Source organism: Panicum hallii, chromosome 8 (genome assembly GCF_002211085.1).
Source record: "Panicum hallii strain FIL2 chromosome 8, PHallii_v3.1, whole genome shotgun sequence".
Taxonomy (NCBI): domain Eukaryota; kingdom Viridiplantae; phylum Streptophyta; class Magnoliopsida; order Poales; family Poaceae; genus Panicum; species Panicum hallii.
In genome coordinates, this window is record NC_038049.1 from 39081987 (window position 1) to 39104162 (window position 22176).

The following is a 22176-nucleotide window of genomic DNA, read 5'->3' on the forward strand; positions in this document are numbered from 1 at the left end:
TCACCAAAATCACAAACAATGGTTTAGAGGCCATTTTCCTTACAACCCCAACAATAATCTAATCGGGATTTGTGAGGGTAAACAATAAACAGTATTACAGTACACTTTGGATGCATTAAAAGAAACGAATGTAAGGAAATGCACTAAGATACATACTGATGTCTTATTAATGCAGTGGTTCCAGAGTGGGATATTTGTCTCATGGTCTTTGCCCTGTACCGTTTAATTCAGAAACAGCATCTATCAATAGCTAGCTGCTCTGGTGCATCATGAAATTTCGTGAAAAGTACATAGACCTTAGTTCGTACTGCCAAAGTAAGTAAGATGGAGTAAGAAATAACGCACAACAAAGAAAAGAAATATCAATTGACAAAGCAATTAGTTTTATGGTAATCAGTTATGCTTCAAAATGTGCAAAATTATAGTAGTTACCTGATGCATCTCAAGTGTTGGCTTGTTAGGATAAGTGTTCAGCAATTCCCTATATTCGGCCTTCACACCATCGAGTTCCTCGAGCTTACAACAGATCGAAAATGATAAGTGCTCAAGCAAAGGGAGGTTCTCCACGCCATAGACTGGCCAACAAGCACATGGATTGGGTACGGAAAGGGTTTTGAGCTTTCTCATGGCTCCTGGTGCAAATCGCAACATTTCAGCACAGTCGATCTCAAGCCATTTCAGGCACCGGAATGTATAGCTGCTGTCAACGACCACACCCTCCATGCCATGGTCCACACCTAACTTGAGCCAACGAAGAGATGGTATGTTAGAGAGGACCCGGAGGTCCATCTCTGAAACTACGAAAATATGGATGCACAAGTGGGTCAGGGTGGAGAGTGAGGGCATCCATCTCGGTACATCATACGAGCCTCTCCGACAATCACTAATGTCAATGGACCAAAGGCGTTGAGGCCCAGGTGATAAATTGTCACATCCTGAATCCAGACTGACCATGGAGCTGTCGCCCACTTCCAATATTTCAAGACTAACCAAGTCTGACAAAAACATGCTGAAAGCTTTCGCGTAGTTCTCGTCACAGTTAGTAAAGTGGACATACAGACGCCTCAGCTTTGTAAACCCGGCCTGAAGATTCAGGATTGCAAGAGACTTGATTCTCATAAATTCCTCAACTGGTAGAGGCCCGAACCCATCTGGCAGTCTCATCAATGTTTTAGGTAAATGCAAGCACGTCAACTGTCTTAGTTGAAGAAATGTTGATGGCGCTTCTTCTATACTGGTCATATCAATGTTTAGTGCCTTCAAAAACAGTAGATTCCCAATCTCTTTGGGATCACTTTGACACCTGTTGCACATAAGTTCAAATACCTCAAAAGGAACAAATTGCAAATATACTTGAAGTGCTGATCATCCACTTGATAGCAGTCGCTTAGATCCAAAACACGCAATACTGGAAAGCTCGGAAGGGCTGGTAGCAAAACAAAAACTAGCTTGGAGACAATGAGTGATCTCACATGGGACAAGCTCATGGTTGACAGTTGCTTCACATCCTGTTCCCTGCTGCATTGGAGGGACAATCGATGGATCTTGTTTGGTAGAGAAAGGGTCTGTGGACCACCTATTATTGTCAGGAAATTTTCTTCATTTGACATAGAATTGATGAGATCAAGGACCATATCATGCACACGACAATGGGTGGCCCTGCCATGAATATCAAAACTTGTTGGTTGAACCAGACTTTTGTTGACGAGCTCATCAAAGTAATCCTCTCCTAGCTCCAGCAAGCTGTTATCCATTTCATTCTGGATAAAACATTCACCTACCCATTTCCATATCAGATCGTCTCTATCAATCTCGTAATCTTCTGGATACAAACTTAAATACAATAAGCAAGTCCTTAGATGAGGAGACAGATCATAGTAACTAATAGACAATATCCTTCTCATGTCACTGACATCTGGATTATCATCTAGCCCCGAACCCATTAAATTGTACGTTGACCAGTAATTTTTAATATTTTCCTTGTCCCTTTTACTGGCCAAAATACCAGATATAGTAATTATAGCTAATGGTACTCCACCACATTTTTTTAAAATTTTCTCTGATACTTTGGCCAAATGTGGTGGAGCTTTGTCTTCACTGCCAAATATCCTTTGGTAGAATAACATTTTTGCATCAGGAAAAGAAAGAGGTTCAATTTGGTAAACACCACCAACCTGTTGAGCCACATCAAGAATGCGAGTTGTTGTAATGATAACACTTCCGGCGTCATTCTCAACCAAAACATATTTTATTCTTTCCCACACATTTTTCTCCCATATGTCATCTATGACGATGAGATACCCCTTAGGACTACAAGAAGAAACACATATAATAAGAAAAGAATCGAAATAAACATAATCCTGGAAATTTGATAAAATGCTGGTTTTGGAATCTTTATGTTTCAAGGATACAAATTTGTAGTCAACCAATATGAGGATTGCCAGAAACTTTCCATTCCTATCAGATATTACCATAAAAAGACAAAACTTGTTTACTCAGGATATTATTATAATGCAAAATCGTACTGTAGCAAATTTTACCTTATTATCATCTTGGACCTTATATTAATTTACAATTGTTGAATTTAAATTTGCAATATTACCCTGTTCTGGCAAAAAAAATATTCTCAATTAGGGGTCTTGTTTTAGAGTTTTTATTGTTAGAAAATTTTTGATGTAATGGGAATTTCATTTGGATGTCTGGTTTGACAACTATGTTTTCTTAAGTTTTAAAACCACCGAAACAAAGCCCACAGCCCAACCACCAGTTTGACTTCATTGGTTGCCTGTACTCCTATCCGCTCTGCTTGTGTGGGTGATGCTCCCACTTATGCTGGAGCCGAGGCATTAGCAGATATCTTTTGTTAAAAATATAACAAGTCGTCATATATTGTTTCTCCCTGTTTGCTAATTGCTTTTTGATGGACCTACTAGTTGGAATGGGTTGACAGATTTGTTGCAGCACCGATGGTTAGTCATGGGTTAGGTTAACTAGTTCGGTTCAACTCATTTCCATTGCATTGAAACTAGATTTGTTTAGTTAAATGAGTTTTTGGTTTACCTAATTATCAACAAAAAGTAAAATATGCATATCTAGTCATGCACCCGCTTAGCGCACAAGCTTGATTTGCCGCTCGTAGAGTTTCTTAAGGCGATCTGCATGCCTTTGTCGCCTTAATCGGGGGAAGGTATGGCCCAGACAGATTATTTAAGTGCAAGAGAAGTCAGGGCTCCCAATTTTCTGTTTGATCATTAGACGCATCCAAGCTGATATGGACTGCGTTAGGTTTATGGTGTTCGATAACGGGCAAGAAACGATTCATTTATGTGTATATGTGCATGATTGTACACTTCTATGTAAATTTTTAAACACCTTAGATACTATGTGTAGCTGCAATCAATTTTTTTAATGCAGGAACCTTCTTCTTTTGATTTGCGTCATTATAACTTGTTTTCATGAAAACTAGATGGCTAGATGTTCGTTTTACCTGATTGATGTGAAATTTTCTCAGAGTTCGTATATTTTATATATGGGCAAAAAGGACAATTTCGAACGACGTTCACACCTCTTTTTGTTTTGAAGGAGTTCTCGAAGTTGGCCGACTAGATGCACTTCATCCCATGTTGCTTCATTGATGTTACTGTACTCGATCATGTCAAGTTGATAGAGCATGCTCTTCAAAATCTTCTCCATGTCAGGATTAAGAGATATAGAAACAAAAGCCCTCCGATGATATTGAACTTTAAGCTTGTCATAGATCATTTTAGCAAGAGTTGTCTTTCCTAACCCTCCAAAGCCAACAATAGACAGTATCCTTTGTTGGTTCTTCGATGCCACATCCGCCTCCATCAGCTTCCTAACTAAAGCATCACCTTTATCTTTGGTGCCGACAAGGCTTGTCACATCTTTGTATAGAGCTGATTGGCGAAGGCTATGAACAGTTGCAAGAGGCTTGTCAACAACATTGTCAACCTTGTATCTACCGCGACGCTGGCTCACCTCCATGATCTTGCTTTTAATATCCTTGATATCGATGCAAATCTTGCGTCGAATGCTAGTGTTCTTCATCAGGATGCTGCTCCTGTTGACAAAACCCCCTAAGCCACACGGCTTGTTTGGTGCACGAGCATCAACCCGCACCATAAAAGTGTCGACATAATTGTAGGGATATTCTGTACTTTGTTTCTCTCTCCCCCCCCCCCCCCCCAGTCCAAACTCCAAAGCAATCAAACTGCAGGTTAAAAAGAAAAGGAAAAAAAAAACAAGTCGGAGAGCCACAATCCAGACAAAATCTGTCAGGCCGCACACACAGCACAGCATCAGGCCCAACCTTCTCAGCAGCCGCTCGTAACCCCGGGAAGCAAGCTCAGCTGCAAGCGTCGCACCAAGCAATGATAGTTGCGGCAGATGGAGGAGGGATTGGGCTGGAGCCGGGTGGGCCCTGTTCAATCTATTAGGGGCAAAGATGCCATTTAACTTGACTGGTGTGCCTCTCCATCCGGCCTAACTTAAAAATACAGACAAAATCTAACGGAAATGGCAGTGAGGGGATAAAAATAGTGATACAAACCTTATATTGGTAAGAGAATCAAAACATATTACAGTTTACAAAAATAATTGCATTGGTGCGTGAGTTTCTCGTGGTGGAACCTATACCTTTGCTAATTCTTGTTGGAGACTCGGGTGGTCGAATTTTTCTAGACTCCGGGCATGCAAGAGTGACTAAAAGTAACTAGAGGAGAAAAAAGATTACTTTGAAGTGGCTTTGCGCTTGTTGAGTCATCAGATTTAAGGGACCCCGAGGGTACATCCCTGTCCCTGACGCCCGTCGCTCTGCACAGTGCCGCCACCAGCGATTTTGCGCAAACCAATCGCCGAAGCCATTCCGTTCAGGCAGTTGGCAGGTGAGACCTCCGCAGGCACTTGTGGGCTGAAACTGGGGCCCGTTAATGATTCGATTGCTTGAGCACAGGAATGTTCCCACTAATATACTAAAAAGTTCTTCACACATTTTAGAATGTTTTGAACATTTAAACATGTTCCAAAAGAATCGAAAAGGTTGTGACCTCTTTAAAATGCTCTTCGATCATTTCAGAATGTTTTGAACAATTCAAGTTGTCCAAAATATTAAAAAAAAGGTTCTGCACGTATTTCAGAATATTTGGAACGTTTAAAGTTATTCCAAACTAACAAAAATGGGACAGACGCGGCTGGAAAAATAAAAAGAGGGAGACGAGAGCGTCCTGCTTAGTATGGGCCGTAAAAGCTTAATTGGCCTCCTCCGGTGGAAACAAGAAAAAGAACAAAAGGCAGGCGCGCCGCGCGTCAAATGCAGCTTCTGCGACAGGACTGGACGCAGCAGCCCACCCGATAAATAGAATTCCCGCCACCAGGGGCCTTGGCGTGCGTGCCACCCGCGAGGTCCGCGCTCCCAAAACGGGGTACGTACCCCTGGCCGATGCCCCTCCGCCCGCCGACCCCTGCTGCCTCCCCGCGTCTGCGGCCGCCAGCATCCGTGCCTCGCAGGGGGCGACGGCAGGGTATGCCGCTGTCCTTGGTATATCCAAGATCTGTAAGAAACTATTAATATGTATATACAAATTTATACTGTCAAATATGACTTTTAAGTCTAATACAATAAAACCAACGAAGGATTTCGCAACCGAGAAATTATCAAAACTTCCATAGCAGCTCACTATGAATATTTTTCATATTCATAGAGATAAAAGGTTTAAAAATTTGAAGAACCTATATGAGCTCAGTTAAGCTTGTGGATACAGAAAAAGATGAACAATATTATATTGTTCTTAAGTATAGAGATAAAAGGTTTAAAAATTTGAAGAACCTATATGAGCTCAGTTAAGCTTGTGGATACAGAAAAAGATGAACAATATTATATTGTTCTTAAGTTGGTGCTAATTCTTCCCATAACCAATGCTAGTGTTGAAAGAGTATTTTCCACGAAAAATTTTATGAAGAACAAGCAAAGGAGCAAAATGGGTGATGAAAATTTGAACAATTGCTTTGTTACATTTATTGAGAGAGAATTCTTCGATCCAGTGAAAGATGAGGATATCATCGATCTCTTCCAACAAGAGGATCATAAGGTTATATTATAGTAGCCTTTGTTATTTTGTAATATTCTTTAATTATTCATATTATTCATATTTAGAACTTGTACTTTGCTTATTACTATGTATTTGTTATTACTATGTATTTGTTATGGTCATTATAACTTATCGTCCATTATATTGCGTATTTGTTTTGAAATTTTTTTATATGTAGCATACCCAGCTGCGAATTCCTGGCTCTACCACTAATGCCTGGCTCTACCACTAATGCCTCGCCCTGCTCCCTCTCTCTCGCACAGCGCCGCAGCTGCCGTTCAGCCGAGCTGAGCACCGCCACCGGTCTTCAGTTGCGTGATTCGATGCGGTCATGGAGCGCCAGCCCAAACCGACAGCACCATGACAACGAGTTTTTTAAAAAAAGGTTAAAAAATTAAAATTCGAAAAAGAAGTGCCGGATTGGAATATTACTAAAAATGGGTGCCTCCCGCCCGTTGATCGGGCGGGAGGGGACATCCCGCCCAACCAGAGGGCGGGATGTTCCAAAAAGTTTTTTGCAGGCCCCTCCCGAGGGCCCCTTCGCGAATAAGAAAGTTTCTTATTCGCGAAGAGGTCCCTCAGGCAGGGATCCCGCCCGATCAGCGGGCGGGAAGCATCTCGCCCGGCCAGAGGGCGGGAGGCATCCCGCCCGGCCAGTGGGCGGGATGTTGACCCTCTATTTTTTTGTTATTTTCTGTTGGAATTTATGATTTACAATCTATTTTTTTGTTATTTTCTGTTGGAATTTATGATTTACAATCTATTTGAAATTCAGACTATTTTCAAATACAATATTGATTCATCATACTCTTTTGTATACATTTAAAATTTTAATTCAATTTTACGAGGAAGATTGCTCTATCTAAAACTCGTATGAATATGGTTAAACGATAACGTTTTGCAACGTAGAATCCAAATATTACGATACTACGATATATCAACCAATTAAAAAGAAAATAGTATCATACAAAAACAGTTTAAATATAAAAGGTCGACCGAATTAGGAGTATCTACCCCGCATGTCCCGGACCTCGCGCTCTCTTGGTCCTCCCCCCTAGTCCTAGCCCGTCGGCGTATGTGATCCTCCGAGTACGTAAATGCATCTAGAGCACGGTGAGGACGAGGCGGAGGAGGTGCAGGTGTGAAGGGGTCATCCTGGGACTGTGGACCTGGAGCGTCATACGTCTGGGATGGACCAATGATGTCAGGCTCGGCGCCGCCGCCCACCAGCTCTGACCATGTGGCGGAGCCGCCCTCCCAGTCGTCCCAGTCCGGCACACCGAATGGAGCACCGTACGCAGGAGCTCCCGCCGACCATGCATGCTGAGCGTAGCCCTGAGAGTACGGTGCAGCTGGTGCAGCTGGCATCGAATCTGATGGGAGAGACGTTCCTGGAGCATACGTGCCAAACGTCTGAGGCTCCATTCTTGCAGGAGGAGGTCCCATTGCCGTCGAGTGCATGACTATAAAAAGAAACGAAATTAGTCGTGTAAATCAAAGGTGATCGAAATGGCAATTATAAAAGACTTACAGCTTGAACTAGCGGCAGTACCGCTGGACGCTGCATGCGGTGCTGCAGAGGTCGACGGGCCAGCTATGTACACATGGGCCGACGCATGAGATGAACTAGAGGCCCCCACGTCGTCTCTGCCGCGACACGTCAGTGCACGTAACTCTCGCGTCAAGTTGTCTTGAATCTTACACAAGGTGTCCTTGTACTGTGACTCTCGTACACGTACTCCACGTTCAAGCAACGTGATCTGAGATGTAGCTTCGACCTCCGCGTAGTTGATCAGATCAATCTGCATACGTAATGTGATGCACAGTAATATTGTTATCGATCTTTTATAAAAAAATATTAAATAATTCAAGTTGCGAAAGACGTACCGCGCCACGGTGCTCCTGATCACGGTACGAGGGATACGTGTCCGAGATGGTCGGCTGGTGCTGATGCTCCGCGTCATCAATGCGTGAAAGAGTGACGTACGGACGCGTGCGAAGGAGGTACCAGCGGAGGTATGCGGCGTATGACGCCTTCGTGTGTGGCTACCCCTCGTCCCACACATCCTCACGTGCGTCAAGCCACCCTTCTACGTACTCCTGCATCTTGACGACCCAGTTGATCTCGTTGGCATGATATCCCCTGCGCGAATATCTGTTGCAAACATTTCAAAGACAACATTGCTTTATGATAACGAATATATAATTAATACAAAACAAGTTATCACAAACTTACTCGTGTACGTTGCGCGGCACGGCCTGGAACGCTCGAGGTAGGAGAGGAAAGTGCTGTCATCGCCCGAACTGCCTCATCACACGCTCGACGCAGTACGGCTCAACGAGAATATCGAACACTAGGTTCGCCTTTGTTAGCCAGTACTCCTCGTCACGCGTGCAGAGGGAAGACAACCCATGCAGCGCACGTGTCTGGATAGCTGCAGCGGTGTACGGTGTCCAGATGACATCCTGTGCCCGCATCCGATCAAATTCGGACACGAACTGAGGGTATGCTTTTCGGACCTGCCGATGTGCCTAGCTCATCTGCAAAAATTACACAACTGCATTGGTACTCCTCATACAAAGAAACGTACAACAGTAAATTAAAGAGCTTAAAAGAACTTACCCGTCGGTTGGTCCAAAGCGAACCCATCGTGGGGCTATCCTCGTCCCACATCCTATACATCTCGGGCGGATAAAGCTCCTCGCTGATTAGGGGACGTGCTATGGCGAATCGCTCGTACGACCATAGCTGCAGCAGAAGTGGGCAGTCTGTGATGACGGCGGTCCTCTCCGTCTTCAAACAGGCCTGGCAAAGGCCTCGGTACGTGGCAGTAAGCACTGCCGATCCCCAGCTCCACCCAGGTACCTGGCCCGGCTCCGCATCCGCAATCGCGCGCGCGTATTGCATGAGCACCTTGTCCACATAATTGCCGGTAGAGTTGCAGAAAAGAGTCCAGCCGAACAGCCACAACAGATATACCTCCAGGTATCGTGACACCTCGTACTGCCCAGCCAGAGGGTGCAGATCCTGAGCCTTTAATATATTTGTTCAAAACTTAGAGGTACTCACATATGATTCAATTAAATTAAATAAAAAATAACTGGACGTACCCTAAATTGTATTATCCAACTCTTGGCGGGGCCGGGCAAATCAGATACGTTCACAACAAGTGGCGGGTTCGTTGGAGCAAACCGCTCCTGCAGCTCCGCCCTCCAGAAAGGTGGCACGGCAACCGGGCCAACAGCTTCACCCGCAATGGGAAGCCCGAGCAGGTACGACACGTCCTGCAACGTGGGGGCCATCTCCCCGCACGGCAAGTGGAACGTGTGCGTCTCCGGACGCCACCTGTCCGCCAACGCTGCAAGTAGAGAGCGGTCCAGCTGCATCCGCTTCTTGGCGCCACCGTCTTGGCCGTCGCCGGCCTGAATCATACGTGCGAGTGGCAGCAAACCAGCCTCACGTAACCTGTATATTTTGAATTGTAGTTACAATTATCGTACAAACTATACATTAGTTTCGTAAAAAAATATAAAGTATCACCTGTCAAGCCAGCGGTCGTCCAGGTGCAACAACTCCTTTGCTACACGAGGGCGCAACTCGTGAAGCTCTTGCCCCTCCACCGCTGCCAGGTACGACCTGTGCCGTTCGTTGATGTGCGCGTTAAGGAGCTCTGGTGTCTGTGCCATATCTGCATGAAAAATATAAGTACGGTAAGACATATTCCTACAAATAATTGAAAATATTAAAAACTATTTATAATAGAACTAACCTAACAAATATTTCTAAAAACTATTCAAAATACTGAAACCTATTCGAAATATAAGTACCCTAAAAAATATGTTTAAAAACTACTGCAATTATAAAAACTATTCAAAATTTAACTACCCTAAGAAATATATCTAAAAACAATTAAAAATACTAAAAACTATTTATAACAGAACTACCCTAAGAAATATTTCTAAAAGCTATTCAAAATATTGAAACCTATTCGAAATATAACTACCCTAAAAAATATGTCTAAAAACTACTGCAATTATGAAAACTATTCAAAATATAACTACCCTAAGAAATATATCTAAAAACAATTAAAAATACTAAAAACTATTTATAACAGAACTACCATAAGAAATATTTCTAAAAGCTATTCAAAATAATGAAACCTATTCGAAATATAACTACCCTAAAAAATATATCTAAAAACTACTGCAATTATAAAAACTATTCGAAATATAACTACCCTAAGAAATATATCTAAAAACTATTAAAAATACTCAAAACTATTTAAAATAGAACTATCCTAACAAATATTTCTAAAAGCTATTGAAAATATTGAATTCTACGTGTAACTACCCTAACAAATATTCGTAAAAATAATTAATAATTATACAATTATAATACCTCCATACCGACGTGTGGACAGGGCTTCGCCGCTTCCTCTCGTCTCTTCCTCTCCTCTCCTCCTTTTCTTTTTTATTGATTTTTGATGAATTTTATGAGAATTAGGGGGTGGGTGGGGGCTTAAATAGTGGGGGGGGGGGAGACATCCCGCCCGTTGGAAGGGCGGGTTGCCACCTCCCGCCCGTTGGGGGGCGGGATGCCCCTCGGCGTAACGTCCCGCCCTCCCAACGGGCGGGAGGCCCCTCGGAGGACACCCTGCCCGTTGGAACGGCGGGATGTTGCGTAACTTTCGCGAAGAGGCCCCTGCGAAAAAGTTTTCCTCCCCCCGCCGACCCCCCGCCCGTTGGATGGGCGTTATGCGTCATCCCGCCCTTTCATTGGGCGGGAGGCACCCATTTTTCGAAATATTCCAAGCCGGCACCCCTTTTTCGAATTTTAATTTTTCTTTAACCCTTTTTCAAAAAAAACTCCCATGACAACCCCTGGACGAGACGAGTCCATTTGGCTGGTCTTCTTCATCAACCTGCTGCCGGAGTGCCGCTGCCTCATGCTGCACGCACACCGGCTGCCACCGGATGAAATCCAGCCAATAGAGGACGTTCCCGACGCAGGTGCGCGCCTCCCTGAGACCCCTCACCCTCCTCTCGTGTTTCCTCATCTCGGGCGAGCTCAGAGTGATAGAATTCGTTTGGGTTTATTCTTGATATTTCAATATTGTGCTGCCCGACTACAACATCTTAAGAGCTGCTACGTCTTAGCAACAATTACACCAGCTCCGATTCATTGCTGTTCTTGCTGTGGCAAGAACAACCTTGAACCTGCAAGCAAGCAAACAGCACATAGACCTTGCCTAAGAGATGAATCTGATACACACGAAGTTGGGGTTCTGAATCAAACAGGTGGTCAAGCCGACATACGCATTTACAAGGAAGTAGCAGCAGCTAGCATGCATCTAAACAAAATCCAATCTTCTTCTGGCGGCTGGAGCATGTACGTATACATGGGAGACAGCCAGGAGATATAGAAGGGTATGAGCTCAGAATAGTCCCTAGTGGGCTTAGGCTCCGTTAGGTTGGATGATTTGAAGTTCTTCTGCTTTGAGAAAAAGCAGAAAACCAACCAAATGGCATGCCCCGTGAGACCTAGCTTTCACCGGCTGTGGGGGAAGAAATTTGGTGAAATTTACCCGCCTGCCATTGGTGGGTGGAGAATACCGCTTCGTCTTTCCCCATCCGACCACCGATGGCGCATGCCCCCAACCTCGCGAGGCGGAGCTCCTGCAACGGAGGAATGTGGCCGGTGGTGGTCCAGCACGTCCCCACCTCTGCCGGCACACCTCCCCAACACCGCCAGCGACCCGCTGCTGCGCTCTAATCCCGCGGCCGGCCGCCGCGCGAGCTCCGCCGCCGCATCTGCCACTTGCTCGCACTAGCAAGAAAAAGCAAAGCCAAGTTTCAAAAAGAAAAGGCAAACTCAAACCTTGTCAGCTAGAAAAGACAAAGAAATGTGTTGCCGTGGTGGAGAGAACCATGCATGCAGGACCTTAACGTACGTGCAACACCAAAAGTAAATCTTTGCAGACCAGGCAACTAAAAGTTATTTCACATTGAACAATCAAATAATAATAATTAAACAAGCGTTAGTTGGAAGGGATAAACTAGTATAGTTACCTATGGCCAAATCCTCAGTGACGGTTTGTTCTTATTCATGTCAACTGCGTTTTGAATCGTAGCCTTCGCAGCCTCCAGCTCCTCCTGCATAGCTTCCGGTTCCGGACAACGTAAATAAGTCCACACATCGACGTCCACAAGTGAAGGAAGGTTCTCAAAACCAACTGCAATGTCAGCCAATTGATCCATTGCCTTTTTAATTCTAAATCCTAATCTCAGGGTTTGAAGCTTTGGCATCGCTCCTTGTGCAAACACGACTCTTGTGATGAACCTGATTTCGAACATTCTCAGAGACAGGAATGGATAAGCATTGCTGATGACCAACTCTTCGCCTCTGTCTAAATATATGTCAAGATGAGAAAGGGATGGTACGCTCCCAAGGACATGAAGTCCCTCCTCTCCCAGCCTTAATAAGGGGATACGTAGGATGGTCAAGGCAGAGAGTGCGGATATCCATTCTGGTACTGTATTCACCGTGATATCCCCCATATATATTTCCTGAAGCTGTTGGGGTCCCGGCATTATTAGGCTGTCACATACTTCGTAACATATTTCGTAACCAGTTATTTCTAGATACTCGAGACTGACCAAGCTGGATAGGCACTGGAGGAAAGGCTTGACGTAGCTCTCGTCCCATTCGTCGAACATGAACGTCACACGCCTCAGTTCGGTCAGCCCGGTGATGTAATTCAGCATGGACGGGGACTCCACACAGATACAAGGAACATCCAACAGTTGCAGTGACTTGAGGTTCCCGAACCCAACCGGCACTCTATACAGAGTGTCAGCACATAAGCGAACCAATTTTTGTAGTAGAACAAAGGTTGATGGCAGCTCGTGTATTCCAGTAAAACTTATATGTCTAGCATCTGTAAAAGCTGTAGCTTCTGGATCTCTTTTGGAATCTCAGCAATACCTGCATATCTTAGTCCCAAGTACCTAAGGTGAATCAAATTGCAGATTTCCTTGAAGCACCTATTGTCCACTTGCTTACAGCCACATAAACACAGTACACGTAAGACTGGAAAGGTTGAAAGGGGTGGCAAAAAATCAAAGACTTTAGGACACAGATCAGCAATAAGGGACCTTACATGGCATAAGTTTGCAGCTGATAACTGCTTGACATCCTCTTCATTGCTGGTTTGGAGGGACAATCGATGTATCCTTTCTTGTTGACACCTGGGCTGATGGTAATGTATTGTTGCCATGAAACCATCCTCATTTGCCAATCGTGTGATGAGATCAAGTACCATATCATGTACTCGACACTCAACTGCCTTCTTGCTGTCAGGGTGGGTACGTGATGGCTGGATCATACTTCTGTTGATTAGCTCATCGATATAATCCTTACCTACCTCATAAAAGGACCTCCCTTGTTCTTTGAGGATGAACCCTTCACCCATCCATTTCCATATTAAATCTTTTGTGCTTATCTCATAATCTTCTGGATATGAACCTAAATACAACATGCAATTTTTCAGATGTAGAGGCAGGTCATAATAACTAATTGATAGTATTCTTCTCATATCCTCTACATCAGGACTATCTTCCAGCCCAGAACCTAGAGTTTTGCACACCTTGGACCAGTATTGATATATATTTTCCATTCCCTTTTTATTGGCCAGCGTACTGGCTATCGTAATGATAGCTAGAGGTAAGCCTCCACATTTTCGTAAAATCTCTGTAGATACTTCAGCCAATTCATTGGAAAGACATTTATCTTCAGTGCCGAATATTCTAAGGTTGAATAACTTTCTGGAGTCAGCAAGAGAAAGAGGTTGTAGGTGATAGACACCACCGATTTTTTTGGCAACGTCAAGATTGCGAGTTGTTGAAATTATGATACTTCCACATTCATTTTCAGTTAACGCATATTGGATTATCTTCCACACGGAAGCTTTCCATATATCATCAATAACAATGAGATACCTACAAGGGGATGGCAGAAAGACCATATAAGTAAAAGCTTAACATAAGGATTATTATTCCATAAATGATCGAGCTATCAAAAGGAAAATATATGAATGACCAAAACATAGTCTCAAGAATTTCAAGGGTAGTATTTGCATTTATCCAATATCAGCATTCAAAGATAACTTCCAAGTATGCAGGAATGTTATCATGAGACAGTAATAGTGCAAGTATGAGACATAACAAACAACTTTTTCCAGCAAATTATTGATACTATGCATATTAAATGTAGTTTTTGCATTCGATATAAAATATTGCAGTAAATAATGGAAGCTAATTCACTACAGTCATCCAATCAGCACTCGTTCTTTGGTACATAATGATATAGCCAATTTGGGACAAATGGACTAGAAAATTCAGTAAGAATAATAATATTTGAGAACAAAATCAAGAGCTTATATTACAGGATGAATCTAACAGTTACTAGATAATGACAGTGCAACTCAGATTCATTCAAAAGGGCAAATGGGCATCTATACATGTGTGCAGAAATGCAAGAGCCCCTATACTGTAGGCTAAATCTTACTATTACTAATTGTATACTCCTTCGGAACCTCCACGTTAATTCTCTTAAGACACACTAAGAAAAGATAGAGAAATCTTAGAAATTCTTAAGAAAGATGAAAAAAAATCCAGCCATCAATTCAGTAAACTTATCTAATAACCATTCATAGTAATAGTCATTGTATATTCTGTTCTCTAAAAACTTACACACCTATACCATTAAAAATAAATCTAAAATAACCCTCCAAATCTCTATCGAAACTAGCCACCTCTGATATTATGAAAATATATAATCTAAATTATCCACGGTCATTATAAAAGAATCCAAAAGACGTACACACACGCACACACACAGACATGCTTATATAACCAATTTTCATGAATTTCTAAGAATTATGTCTCTTAGACTTGCAGGACAAGCATGAGCATGAGTTGATGGACTAGTACGTCTAATTATTTATATATACCTAACAAAACTCAATTTTCTCTTATTCGAATGAAAACATGTATGTAGGTATAACAAGACTGAAAATATATAATCATGTTCCTAAAAACTTCGGCAATTCATAAGTCTTATAAATCCATTGTTAGAAGTTAACAAATATACTAATCAAGTTAGACAACTTAGACCTGCAAACTTAATGAAAAATTAGATTACATGCATCAACGCATTTACATACAGAGGGGGTCACAAATACCTCTTATTCTGAAGAAATGCTCTTACATCATTGATAAGCTGTGCTGTGTCACAAGTTGCTTCATATTTATCATCTTTCATTAGCTGACGGAGCATCTTAACGAAAATCCTCTCTATATTGGGATTTAGAGACACACAAATGAAGGCCGCACAATCAAATTGCTCTTTAAGCTTGTCATACGCCACCTTAGCAAGTGTCGTCTTGCCTAATCCCCCGAAACCAACAATAGCTGTCTTGAGCTGTTTCTTCGATGGCTCATCCTTCTCCTCTATTAGCCTACCAATAAACTCATCGCACTTCTCTTCAGTGCCAATGAGCTCATCTACCTTTTTATACATAGCTGATAGACGAAGGTTCTGAACAGGTACATCCGCAGGCTTGGCAACCTGAGTAACCATGTACCTATCACGGCGTTCGCTCACTTCCTCGATGCTGCTCCGGAGATCTTTAATCTGGGTGCCTAATTTGTGGCGGATCTTGGCCTTGGTCAAGAGGTCGAGGCTTCTGTCGATGAAGCCCCTGAGACCATGCAGCTCCTTTGGCGCACGGTCTATGCGCACCATGAAAGTATCAACCTTATCCTCGACATCGTAGGACAGTTCCCTGACATCCCTTGCCCAAAGCTTGACAAGGATGCTAGGTTGCTGATCCATCGGTGCTTCGGAGACCATGAGTAGTGCAGCCTGCATTCTCTCAAACTCTGCTTTGAGGAACATGATCTCACCCCTGACGCTCTTCTGCAGATTGTACTCCTCCTTGAGCAGGCCCCCTAGCTTGGACAGGAGGGAGCCTATCACGCCCGTGACGACCTCCATGCTCACTTGCTCGAGCATTCCCTTGTGGCTTGCCCTGGTTTTAATGTCCACTAAATTCCGACCCCCAGACAAAGCAAGCTAGGCAGGAAATGCATGCAAGTCATTACCTGCAAAATGCAAGAAAATAATGCCAAACCGACTCAAGCCATGGGAATTGGGGCGAAAAGAAATACAGAAGTGCCAAACCTTAGCCAGCCCGGAAGACGATCATTCAAGAATCGAGAGCTGAACGGCGGTCATGGGATAAATCCGAATAGGACCCGAAACCAGATGTGAAGACTGAGGAGCGAGAAGGTTGAACAGAGGGAGTCCCTGTCTCTCGTCCTGTTGTAGTGGTTCCTCAGTTCGTTTTATCACCAAGACAGAGACTGCACGCGTATGTGAAAGAAATGACCTGTAGAAAGCACAATCTCAACGTGTGGGTTCCATGTAAAGATGATAGGTCTAAAATGCAGGAGAACGATATAATCTACCGCGACACCTATGGCGTCTGGCTGGCCGTATGCAGGCTGTCTCCGCGAAGCAAACAACGGAGAGCACAACGTCGGTCGCGAAATGGATCGAAACAAGAGCAGGAAATACCTAGATGTGAAGACTGATGAATGAGAGTGCAGCGATCGAGGGAGGGTGAGGACAGTTGGGGAGGCAATGGCAATAATGCAGGAAGGCTTCCTTTGATCACCATAAGCCAAGGAGAGTGTGGATAGGGGAGACGACCACCGAGTCAAGACGCCAGGCCTGACGACTGCACTGGATCCTACACTGGATTCCGTCATTCCGAGTGGTGGAGATAATTGCAGCAAGACCTGCACTACAGAACTGACATGGCAGATGCGCTGCATCAGTGACGTACTAGGAAAAGACACTCAAGTTGGTGTTAGGTGGTTGAGGGTGCGTTACCAGATACAATTTAATTTCTCGTAAATATGGTGGGTAGAAGGCCATTTCTCCAACATTGAGTGTTACCAAATACAAATTTTCTTTGATGGAAATGATGGTCGTGAGAGTGAAGTCGGATATCTGGGATAACGGAAACGAGGCCATTCGATCAGGAACATATGTATTGATATCGATAACAGATTAACGGTTGCGAATTGATAATTCAAATTAGTAGACCAAGACATAAAATAACTTATTTGTGGCATTTGCATCGGCACATATTTCATACATGACTTGGCATATACAGTATTATTTGTAGACCAAGGCATAGAAATTCTTCTCACCGATCAGCACAGGATCTGCATCCAAATCAGATGAGCATGAGCTGGCAGTCGTGGGAGAGAGCAGTCGGCCGCTGCAGCTGCTGCCCTGCCCCTGAGACTCGATCGAGCTTTGCAGTCCAGACGAAACAAGGCTGCCGAACCTGCTCAACAAAACAAACCAATATGAGGTGCGATTAGAGAGAGCTCCTCCAGATGGATGAAGCTGAATACCTGCACCTACGGCTGAAGGGAAAACAAGGAGAAGGTGTGGAACGAGCTGGACCGACGAGAGAAGAAACTAGCACGGGACCTCCCGGTGAAGAAAAGCATCAAAGTCGCAGGAAGATCTGGTGGTGTTGGAAAACAAAGCAGCGCCTGTGAACTCTGTAACAGACCTTGGCGCATGGTGGTGTTGGAATTCAAAGCAGCGCCTTTGGCGCATGGTCTATGTCCACCATGAAAGTATCCAACTCACAACCTCTTGCCTTGTGCATATCTTTCTCACTGTCTCATCTACACAACTGTTGTGATTGAGAGAGATGCTTTCATTTTGAACTAATCCGTGGAGCACCCTTTAGTACCAGGTGCTAACACTAACCGGTACTAAGGCTATACATTAGTATCGGATGGTGTTATCAACATGCACTAATATAGGTGTAAGGGTTAGTACCGGGTGATAACAGCTACTCATACTAATGTAGACCATTTAGTACCAGTTGGACTTTTGTAACCTTTCATCCATCCCAAATATACCAGTATGATCTAGACCCGATACTGATGCTGAACTATAGACTAGAAATAGTACCGGTTCTAGTTCGTAACAGTATATTTGGTGTAAATAGAAGACTATCTTTTTTTAAGTAGTGATAGGATGTAATCTATGATTCTAGGCAAATTCTTGATATTGTGTAGTTGAGATGGTAGAAATCATTATTTTCCATGATAGTGCATTCGTAAATAACAAAAAAGAATCCCTATATGATATCTGTTGAATTAGTTGAAATTTTTGTTGTTTTGATTGCAATCAAGCGACCAAGATGGGTATGACAAGCGCATTAGAGATTTGGCACTAACGGGAGAAATAAAAAACCATATTTAGCCAGAAGTTTGGTGTGTTGATTGCAAGTCCCACCCAGCAAATTAGAGACTGTTTTCGTTTGTTTAGGTGGTGTGACGGACCGCACCTTTCCTGGTGCCGTCCAAATGGTTGAAACTTTGTTCACTACCGCGTGACTCTGCTCGAATAACTTTTATTTATGGTTCGGAAAAGTTGCGACCAATGTCCAACAGTGTACTGAAAAAAAACGGCTTTAGATGGTGCAGCAGGACGGGAGGGGAGGGCCACGATCGAGGGTCCGTCCTGGTCCTAACTAAAAACGGTGGCATCATCTAGTTGTTGGGCCATTTCACCATTAATGAACCAACCAGCAGCCTCTTGTTGAATGCTGGTCAAACCGGGTTGTTGGGGCCATAGATGGCCAAACGGACGGGCTAGCAGCATGGGCATGGCTGAGCACAGCACGATTTCAGCACGGCACAATTAGGCACGGTTAGCTAATCATGCCGTGCCGTGATGTGCCGCCGCCGCGGTCCAGACACGGCTCGAAGGGCGCACGGTCGAGGTACGATTGGCACGTAGGCCTGCGTGTGTCGCGCTGGCTCGAGCCTGAAGCCGCCGGCTGCAGCATGGGCGGCGATGGCGAGACGCGTGGGGAGGCCGGTGGCGACGGCGAGGTGCATCGAGAGGCCGGCGGTGATGGGGAGGGATGTGCGGAGGCCGCCGGCATGAGGTGCAAGGAGGCCAAAGGCGACAGCGAGTGGTATGGGGAGGAGGCCAGCGGCGACGGGGAGGGGTGTCCGGAGGCCGCCGGCCATCAGTTGCGCGTGAGAGAGATAATAGAGGTCGCGCGCGACTGGGTGTTGTTTCGTCGGAAAAGACCAAAAGTACCACGCACACGCACAAAAGTCCAGCAGCCCAGCACACCAAGCCTGACGCGCATGCAAGAATTCAGCACCCAGGTCCAATGCTGCAGCCTGACGCACATGCACACATTCATAGAATTTCGTGTAAACATAGAATCAAACAAAAAAGCAACAGTTTGCAGACCAACGATTCAAATCAAATTTCAGTTTCACCATTATATTCTTTATAATAAGATCTTCAAAACTAGACAATACTTGACTATATTTAGATGAATTTTATATTTGGAACAATTTTATTTTTTTCAGGCTATTCATCCTAGAACAATTATTTGTTAGAACATTTTGTTTATTCTCAGAACAATTTCTATTTTCCACAAGGATATTTATATTTTTTATTTATAATATTTTTTTGGAACATTATTTTCAGACCAATTTTCAATTTTTGAAGTTGGAACAATTGTTCCCCTCCTGCAAGCAAACGGTTTAATCTTCACCCTTAAATTGTTCCAACTAGAAAATTATCTAAGTATATTTAATTGTAATATTATTTTGAGGATCTTGTTAGAATAAACGTAATAACGCAATTAGTATTTAGTTGAATCGTATTCGTGCTGCTTATCTTGGCTTACATAGCCGTGGGCTCCTGCACGTGCAACAGTAGCCGAGGTAGGCTTCCTTCTGCGATGGTGGAGCGCGCAGTCGCGCGCGTTGCTCCAGCAGCGTACGACGACAATTAAAGTCGAGGGGAGAGAATAGAGTGTATATATAAGAAGATGTGGTCTGTTAATGGGCCATATGGTCCGGATACAGCCTGCTCGATCGTGCCGTGCCGGTCCGGGCACTATGGCAATTGTGTCAGGCCGTGCCTGGGCTGAGGCTGGGGTTCAAGCCACCTATTTGGTCTCGCCATCTATAGTTGGGGTTGAGGGCGTGGTAGGCTAGTACGGTCTCTTTACTGGTGGAGTGGTGAGAGCGAGGGAGCATGGCCGATTGGTTCATTCAAAAAATAAGAAAAGAAATCAAGCGCGAGAAAAAGAAGAGCCGGTTCACATCAGCTCCGCATAAGGCTATCTCCACCGGCTTCCTCTAAAACGTTCTGTTCGCTATTTTGAGGAATACTGTACCATCCGGTAGAGCTCCAGCGGTATACGCTATCGTGTGCGGTAAAATGGAGCACGACCTCCGCATCCCGCACAGACGAAGCATCCTCCATCCCGGTCGCCAACGCCCGCGTCTTCTCCAGCTTCCGCGCGGGCGCAGGAGGAAGCAGCCGAGCAGGGGCAGGGGCGCGCGGGCGGCGCAGGCGCAGGGGCCGGGGCGGCGGGCGGCGCAGGGGCAGGGGCCGGGGCGGCGGGCGGCGCAGGGGCAGGCGCAGGGGCGGCGGGCGGCGCAGGGGCAGGGGCGGCGGGCGGAGGGAGCAGGGGCGGCGGGGCGGCGCGGCGCGGCGGGGCGGAGCGGGAGGGCGGGGCGCGGCGGGGCGGCGCGCGGCGGGGCGGGGCGGAGGGCGGCGGGGCGGAGGGGCGCGGAGGGGCGCGGAGCGGGGCGGGGCGGGGCGGAGCGGCGCGGCGGGGCGGAGCCGGAGGGCGGGGCGCGGCGCGGCGGGGCGGGGCGGGAGGGCGGGGCGCGGCGGGGCGGCGGGGCGGGGCGGAGGGCGGCGGGGCGGCGGGAGCAGGGGCGGCGGGCGGCGGGAGCAGGGGCGCGGGGGCGCGGGGGGGGAGCAGGGGCGCGGGCGCGCGGCGGGGAGCAGGGGCGGCGGGAGCAGCTGGGGAAACGGTAGTTGGAAGAAAAGATAGAAAATTGAGATTGTGGGGTATAGAGGATGGAAATAGGGGATGTTGTTGGAGTTAAATTTGGTATAGAGGATGAAGTTGATATGGAGGATGGATATAGAGGATGAGATTTAGAGGATATCGCTGGAGATAGCCTGAGCCAGCCCCGCCACTCGACGGGCTTCACGTCCCGTAACAACAGCATCACGCATAATATCGTTTATTTTTGTCGGTAGAAACCCTCTTGCTAAAATAAAATACAAACCCACAGAGGTGACGGGTACTTGATTTCTAGCGAGCGTGTATAGAGATACACTAAGTGCAACTGAACAAATAAAAGAACTCCATGAGTTTTGGAAAAAAATACAATTGATATTTTTAGTATTTTACTGTACCACACGGGGATATTCTTGTAGTATAACTAATATAAAACGGAAACATTCTTCTAGTTCTAGACAATATATTATCTTAATACAATAGCGTTAAAAAACCACCATGATCACGGAAAGATCTAAAAATTACCATATTAATGAGAAAACGAAGAATATAAACTGTTGATTTTTATGAAAATCTAATGGTCTAGATTGATCCAAAGAGTCCATATCTAATACTATCAATAAATACATAAATTTGAAATTGAAAAATAAAAATGTGAAAGTTGATTGCTATACGAATTAGGAACCAAAATAGCTCAATGAAAGTCTCTTATGGATGTTAGATGTAATAAAAGGAAATACGATTCTGTAACAAAAAAAAAAGAAAACACGGTCCAGTCATGAATTTTTTTTTACTCAATGTGTCACATTGGCCTATCCATGGCTTTCAAGAGGACCTGTCCACCAGGCCAAAAGGAAGAAAATTGCGTGAGCAGAGGGAGTGCTACGATCCCGGTGCATGAAGAGGAGGGATCAAAGCAATATGAAAGCTAGATTGACAGAAGCAAAACATTGGATCAAAGCAAGACAACAGTGAGATTGATTCGCTGGACCAATCTCCACACACACAAGGTCACCAGGAACTCCAGTGAGATTGATTCGTGGACCGGTTGAAAACCGGTTGAAAATTAACTCGGCCGTGGTGTTCAAATAAGCGGTTGAAAACTGGTTGAAAATTAACTA

The 22176-nt window shown here is 44.8% G+C and overlaps 1 protein-coding gene, 1 long non-coding RNA gene and 1 pseudogene across 4 annotated transcripts; all 3 read right to left on the reverse strand.

Moving 5' to 3' along the window:
- Positions 1-623: 623 nt before the first annotated feature.
- On the reverse strand, positions 624-4068 carry LOC112903790 (annotated as a pseudogene).
- A 3628-nt stretch (positions 4069-7696) lies between these two features.
- Positions 7697-8397, reverse strand: LOC112902046. Its single transcript, XR_003230469.1, has 3 exons — positions 8344-8397; positions 7995-8262; positions 7697-7909 (listed from the first exon to the last, which is right to left on the reverse strand). It is a non-coding gene; the product is annotated as an uncharacterized LOC112902046 (long non-coding RNA).
- Positions 8398-12895: 4498 nt separating this feature from the next.
- Positions 12896-17873, reverse strand: LOC112902030 (putative disease resistance RPP13-like protein 3). 3 transcript variants are annotated; one of them, XM_025970924.1, is made up of 8 exons: positions 17598-17873; positions 17388-17527; positions 17065-17184; positions 16747-16983; positions 16351-16558; positions 15350-16271; positions 13268-14105; positions 12896-13165 (listed from the first exon to the last, which is right to left on the reverse strand). In XM_025970924.1, exons 6-8 carry the CDS (start codon positions 16180-16182, stop codon positions 13031-13033), a joined length of 1806 nt encoding a protein of 601 aa, XP_025826709.1. In that variant the 5' UTR covers positions 16183-16271; positions 16351-16558; positions 16747-16983; positions 17065-17184; positions 17388-17527; positions 17598-17873; the 3' UTR covers positions 12896-13030. The 3 variants fall into 3 exon arrangements, with proteins under 3 accessions (XP_025826709.1, XP_025826711.1, XP_025826710.1); XM_025970926.1 differs by having other exon boundaries at positions 12940-13115; XM_025970925.1 differs by having other exon boundaries at positions 12983-13161.
- Between the last annotated feature and the right edge of the window lie 4303 nt (positions 17874-22176).

What these genes read in the sequence shown, in the direction of transcription:
- LOC112902030 (XM_025970924.1), bottom strand. Translation starts at nt 16,182, where the DNA reads ATGCTCGAGCAAGTGAGCATGGAGGTCGTCACGGGCGTGATAGGCTCC. An exon ending in GCATTTCTTCAGAATAAGAG is followed by an intron (nt 14,106 to 15,349) that starts GTATTTGTGACC and finishes ATCCCCTTGTAG; the next exon opens with GTATCTCATTGTTATTGATG. An exon ending in CAGCTGCAAACTTATGCCAT is followed by an intron (nt 13,166 to 13,267) that starts GTAAGGTCCCTT and finishes TGTGGCTGTAAG; the next exon opens with CAAGTGGACAATAGGTGCTT.